Source organism: Myotis davidii, unplaced genomic scaffold (assembly GCF_000327345.1).
Source record: "Myotis davidii unplaced genomic scaffold, ASM32734v1 scaffold317, whole genome shotgun sequence".
In the NCBI taxonomy this organism is placed as follows: domain Eukaryota; kingdom Metazoa; phylum Chordata; class Mammalia; order Chiroptera; family Vespertilionidae; genus Myotis; species Myotis davidii.
The window spans coordinates 1436628-1443591 of record NW_006288994.1 but is presented as its reverse complement, the minus strand read 5'-3'; the positions used below and the strand labels follow the sequence as shown (position 1 = coordinate 1443591).

The 6964-nt window shown below is 40.8% G+C and overlaps 1 protein-coding gene across 1 annotated transcript in view; it reads left to right on the top strand.

Annotated features, from left to right (window-relative positions):
* The first annotated feature begins 424 nt into the window (after positions 1-424).
* The window catches only part of LRRC69 (leucine rich repeat containing 69), a 26852-nt gene continuing 20312 nt past the window's right edge, over positions 425-6964 (top strand). Inside the window, exon 1 of the mRNA XM_006761204.2 lies at positions 425-607. Within this exon, the coding sequence (XP_006761267.1) occupies positions 425-607 (183 nt within the window). The remainder of the gene's footprint in view (positions 608-6964) is intronic.

Here is a 6964-nt window from a genome sequence, read left to right as displayed (position 1 = left end):
GAGCCCCACTGTAATCAGTGAGTTTCTTTTCTTTTAAAACTACCGTTATGAATCCTTACATGTTTATGGACCAGGCCACTGTCGATTATTTTTTCTGATCCTCAAATTTTCTGATTTTAGACCAGTGATGTTCCTTATTAAGTTGACACTAATGTTCTTGGATCTGTGTAGTCTTCAATTACTTCCACGTCTCTGGCATAAGATATCCTCAGCTCATCTTGTACATTTTCTACCCCAAGCCTGGAATCAGCTATTTCCTCTCCCTACCTCTTACTCAGGAAACTGCCTGATGCCTCCCACCTTCTGCATGGTAGATCTCAGAATGTTTTTGTTTCCATGACACAACCATTCTGCAATTATTACCAAGTAAGGAACTTAACCCCTACTGTGTACCTTATCCCGATTCTATCTCTCCTCCAACTTCATGGAAGAAAGGCTGTTTCTTAGAGCAGTAAAGGGTGGTAAAAACACTAAGATCATTACCTTGAATGGGAAGAAGATGACAAAGATACCCTCTACAATAGGAAACCTGCCTGGCCTGAAGGTTCTAAACCTTCAGAAAAACCTAGTCTCCAAGGTGTGCTCAGAGTTAAGCACCTTGACCCAGGTGAGGAAGAGTTCATCTTTTTGGATTAAGGATCAAAGAGGTGAGAGAACAATTGGCTTTGATATGTAGAGATTTGGTTTCTTGAACACTTCCTGTGGATCCTTGTTAGAGAGGTGCCTGGAGGTGTTCTCCCTTAGGAATTCTATGTGGTAGGGGAAGAAGTAGTTTCATTTTGTTCATGTTCTCTTTGGAGCACATCTGAACTCAGGATTAGGTCTCCGCCATACTCATCTCTCTGGAGGCTGTCTTCTGGAAAGGCTTGGGAGTCTAGATCTAATTGTCTACCTTGGGGGCTCCATCTGGAAGTGCACTTGAGGATCCCTGAAATGCTGTGCATCCTGGGTACTCTCGAGGCTTTTGCCTACAGAATGAAGAGACATTTGGGGTATAGGAAGGAGGTACCTTTTTAGTTTCCTACAGCAGGCTGAAATTTTTTATAAAGTATTTGTATTGATTTTAGAGAGGAAGAGAGAAGGAGAGATAGAAATATCAGTGATGAGAGAATCATTCATTGGCTGTCTCCCGCACACCCCCCACTGGGAATCAAGCCTGAAACCTAGGCATATGCCCTGACCAGGAATTGAACTGGGGACCTCTGGGTTCATGGTTTGATGTTCAACCATTGAACCACACCGACCGACTACAGCAGGCTGAACTTTGAAATGGAGTGTTGTCAGGGAATGGGAAGGGGGGACATTCATTTCTTTTGAAGTAGTTTCAAATCAGTTATATTCATTTTTAAAAGTAAAATATGATTTCTTATTTAAGGGCTGAGCTGAGCCAGCTCTCTACTTAAGGCAATGACATTGTTCAGCTGTTCATGAACTCATAATTTTTCTTATATATCGTCTCTAAGGTTGTGGAATTTAAAAAAAAAATGTCCTGTATAATGGGAGTTCTAGAACCATCCTATATAATAAAGGGCTAGTATGCTAATTAGACTGGATGGCAGAATGACCTTCCAGAACGACCTTCCGGAAGACCAGTGGGCAGGGGACAGGGCTGCAAGGCAGCTGGGGCCACGAGGGCCTACTCTTGCACGGGTTTCGGGCATCTAGTCTTGAATAAAAACTGCTGGAAACACTTGAAAGATGAATATAGATTACTAGTATTTACACAGTTGAGAAATACTGCTCAGTCATTTTCACATTTGCTAATAAAAGAGCAGACGAGGGGTTAAGAAGATAGAAAGTTACACCCTAGCTGGTTTGGCTCAGTGAGTAGAGTGTCGGCCCATGAACAGAAGGGTCCCAGGTTCGATTCTGGTCGAGGGCACATACTTCGGTTGCAGGCTCAATCCTCCTATGTTAGGCAACCAATCAATGTGTCTCTCTCACATTGATGTTTCTCTCTATGTCTCCCCTTCCCTTCCACTTTCTCTAAAATTCAGTAGACAAAATATCCTCTGGTGAGGATTAACCAAAAAATAAAATAAAGTAGTACATTGTGGTTTAAAAGAAAGAAAGTTTAGAAAGCTGCAAAGAGCCCTGAATGTGAATTTGGAGTCGTGGGCACCTTAACTGGGTTAGCCACTTACAGGTAAATATAAGACACTTAATCTCTTTGGGCCTCAATTCTGCCTTCATTTAATGAATCCAAACATAAGATTGAGCACCATTTGTGTCTCAGGCACTAGGAACTAGTAACTCATCAATAAATAGAACATGAAAATCCCTGCCTTCATGGAGTTTAAGTCCTTAAGTTCTAATTAGATGAGATATAAGAAACAAATAAAACAAATAGAATATGAGAAAGTGATTAGTGCTAAAGAGAAAAATAAAGCAGAGAAAGTGGGCAGGGCATGTTGTGGCATTTGGCCGAAATACTGATGAATGACCTCTGTTGTACAGTGTCCTTGTGGTCTTTGTAACTTGGTGATTTGTATGTCATAATTCAAAGATATAAGAATTCTTATTCTAACAGTGTTATATAATAAAAGGTTCATATGCAAATCGACTGAACAGCAGAACAACTGGTCGGTATGACGTGCACTAACCAACAGGGGGCAGACGCTCAACGCAGGAGCTGTCCCCTGGTGGTCAGTGCGCTCCCACAGGGGGAGCACAGCTCAGCCAGAAGCCCTGAGCCTCTCCTGCCTCTGCAGCAATGCTAAGGATGCCGCTTAGGCCCGCTTCACGTGGGGGGCTAGGGGCAGGGATCTGGCCTAAGCCGTCAGACGGACATCCCCTGAGGGCTCCTGGACTGCAAGAGGGTGCAGGCCAGGCTGAGAGACCCCGCTCCCCCCGAGAGCACGAATTTCGTGCATCGGGCCTCTAGTTTCCTATTAAATCCCTAAATGGATTCTTGAAATGTTAGTTTGAACTCTTGCCTGTGTTGCTACAGGCCATACTCTTTGTTAATAATGATATTTTGCTACCACTTTTTATATATATACTATGCTTGCCTTTTGGACTAATATTTCTTTTGTCATTGGAGGAAGTCCAGTTGGCCCCAATATACTGATCTTGGCCATATTTTGCATAGAATGCATCATTCATATTGTCTTGATATTTTTAAGTTCCTAAAACAAAAATGATACTTTTATATTTCTGCACTCACAAAGTGGTATACAATAGAATAACATCATCAACCATTTAGTGAGAGCTGGCACAATGCTAAGAACTCCGTTCATTTTTAAGGTAGTTATTACCCTCATATTGTTAGTAAAACTTATGGTTCAGGAATAATTAAGCCACTTGTCAAGGTCACTCAATCAGGGCCTACATCTATAACATGAGGTTACGTTCAGCTCTATTATTTTATTCTATACACTTAGTGTGTGATTTACAAGGGTGTGGTGTTCAATTTATAGTACCTAAAAACAAAACTGTGTTGCCTAAAGATGGCAGGTTTGAACACTACATGAATTATCCCCACCTTTTATTTGTTTACATAGCCATTCTTTTAGCAAATTAATCTGTTTGTGTCTATGCTGATTTTGAGGATACAGGTGTGAAAAAAAAACAACTGTCTTCATATTTGGGGATTTAATTAAATGTTAATATATATAAAGCTCAATGCCTGGCACATAGAAACTTTTCAGTAAATTATTGTTGCTATTATGATTAGTGTATGAATGTATTATGTGTATGTATGTATGTGCTTATTTATGATCATTCTTTTTTTATTAATTAGAGAGAGAGAGAAACATTAATGTGAGAGAGAAATTTCAATTGGTTGCCTCTCGCCTGTGCCCTAACCAGGGATTGAATCCTCAACTGGGTATATGCCCTGATGGGGAATCAAACCCACCATTTTTTGGTATACATGTTGATGCTCTGGCCAAGTGAGCCACACAGGCTAGCAGTGGTCGGCAAACTGCGGCTCGCGAGCCACATGCGGCTCTTTGGCCCCTTGAGTGTGGCTCTTCCACAAAATACCGACTTCTGCGCATGGGCCATGAAGTTTCAATCGCACTGTACATGCGCGCCTGCACTTGGTATTTTGTGGGAGAGCCACACTCAAGGAGCCAAAGAGCCGCATGTGGCTCACGAGCTGCAGTTTTTTGTTTTGTTTTCTGTTTTTCTCAATGTCTCCCCATTCACAAGGCAAAGAGCCTGAGCTGAGGTGTATATGGGGTAAGTTTACTCTGCCTCCTATTTCTGTACGGTCAGTGTAAGAACACAGCCTGTGGTAAGCACCAGGAGGCCACGAGCTGCAGTTTGCCGACCACTGGGCTAGGGTTATATGATGGTTCTGAGCAATAGAAAATTCTTTTCAAAAATATACAGCACATTGCTATAGATAGTGTAGTGTAGAAGTTAGGAGTATAAGGCCATAGTGTGAAGGTGTGTTATTTCACCATATATGGTAGCCTGGACCCCAGGTCCTTTTCTGTAAAATCAAGGGTATTGAGATCCACATGAGACAGTGTATAAGGCTGCTTTGTACACATTAAATACTATTTAAATGTTAGTGTTGTCATTAGTAAACCAATCAATACATTTTCTCCCCAAACTTCTTGTCCTCTTCTCTCGTACTTATAGAAAGATTGCTACACATTAAACCTAGATTTCTTTTTTTCTTCTCTTTTTTTTGTTTAATGCTGAAAGCGGCTTTTTAATGTATAATAAAAGATCTAAGTACAGAAGTCAGATTTCTCTTCCTATGAGAAAAACATTAAAATACAAAACAGCATCCCAGAGGCAATAAATGTTACTGTGCTAAACATACAAATTAAGGCTTTACCTTAGTACATAACTATTTTGAAAATTTGTTGAAACATTCCCCAAAATAATTTACATAAAAAGAAGGAATTTGGAGAATAGAATTTGTTGACTGAGTGAATGTATGTGGAGAAAAAGAAGTCTTAGGTGATTTCAAAGTGGGGCTACCATAGGATTACAAGGATGATGGGTGCGTTAACCAAAGTGCAGATGGGAAAAACAGATCTGGGGTGCCCAGTCTTAGACTTTGAGTTTAAAGTGACATCATCACATTCACTCGAGATGTCTTTTGAGCCCAAACCATCACGATACAGTTTTTGCAGGGATAACTGCATTTAACTTAAGAAAATAACTCAGCTGTGTAAGTCTTGGATGTGAGTGATCTCCTTGACTGTTAACTTAGCAGTTTTTGTTGTCACAAAATTAATTATGTACCAACAATGTGCTCTGCTGATCAAAGAGTGGATGCCAGGTTAGGCGGCATTAATATAAGGATAGTCATCTGCCTGAGGGAGATTCTGTGGTCTCACCAGCATCTATACTGAGACCACATTCCCTTGTCTCAGCCAAGGCACCATGTTTTCTTATAAAATTAGAGAGTGGCCAGAATGGTGAGGGGTATGCAAATTATGTCCTGAGGAAATTGGTTAAGGAAGAATGGAACACATTTAGGGGAAATATAATAGCAATCTTTAACATTTTGAAAGACTGCTATATTTTTATTATTGCTGTGGGGAAAATTGGGTAGAAGTTTCAGAGAGCCTAAATATAGAAAAATAAATAAAAATTTCTAGCAAAATAAAAAAGCTACCCATTATTGTGTCATGAGGAAGATATATAATTGCCCATTTGCATTTTATATGATACACTAGATGACTTTTAAAAGTTCATTGTTCTCTGCATTATGGGTCCATGAGAAACTATTTAGTAGCAATGGTGTATTTCAATCTATAGCAATATGCCACATTCAAGGAATAGAAGACTTACATTCTGAAAACACCGGCAGAACTTCATTCTATATACAATTATTGAAGTAATGTAAGTTTTAAATGTACCCCAATAGTTGTCTCTTATATGACTAAAGTCTTCCCTTGGGGACTGCCCATAACCATAGAGTGTGTTACTAATGCAATACTATCGTGCTTGTCTGGATGCTTGCTATTTCTGAAAGCCTTGTGAGTAAAACATCATTTAGAGTAGCCTTGCCAAGGCATCCCACTGCCTTCCTGCAAACATCACCTCCTCAGAGAGGTCTTCCCTAATGACAGCCTGAGTTACTTTCCATGCCATTATCCTATTTTCTTTCCCTTATATGTAGCACTTAGCAGTAACAGAAATTACTTGTGTACTTACTTGTTGTCTGTCTTATTTCCCAATGTATAATCACTATGAGAGAGGGAATCTTATGTGTCTTTTTTTACTGTAGTATAGAGAATAGTACAAGATACATAGTACACATATAACAAATACGATTAAAGTAATGGAACATTTAGATTGGGTCTTGAGGTATTTCTCAAAGGCAACTCATTTTTTTGCTAAAGTATCTTTGGACCTTTCTGTATAGTTTATGTAATCTATGCTGGAGCTCTGACTTATTTGCCACGGTGACAGAGGATACCTTAGGACTTTGAAGGTCATCAATGAATCTTTTTTTTTTAGTGATCTTATTCCATCAAGAATCATCCCAGTTCCATGGACTTCATCTTAGTTTTAACTTTGAAATCCTTTAAACGTTGAGGTTATCATTTGAACCCTGATCATCATCTAATATCATATTATTGGTGGTGGTGCTCAGAATTTCACATGGTAGCCTTTTCTAGCCAAAGCCATATAATTAACTAGAGGCATAGTGCATGAAATTCGTGCACTCGGGGCGGGAGGGCGGGAGGGGTCCCTCAGCCCGGCCTGCACCCTCTCGCAGTCTGGGAGCCCTTGGGGGATGTCCAACTGTCAGCTTAGGCCCACTTCCTGTGGGGAGCAGGCCTAAGCCAGCAGTCAGACATCCTTAGCACTATTGAGAAGGCAGGAGAGGCTCCCACCATCGCCACTGCACTCACCAGCTGTGAGCCCGGCTTCTGGCTGAGCGGTGCTCCCTCAGTGGGAGCGCACTGACCACCAGGGGGCAGATGCTGCATTGAGCGTCTTCCCCCTGGTGGTCAGTGTGCGTCATAGTAACTGGTTGTTTCATCAC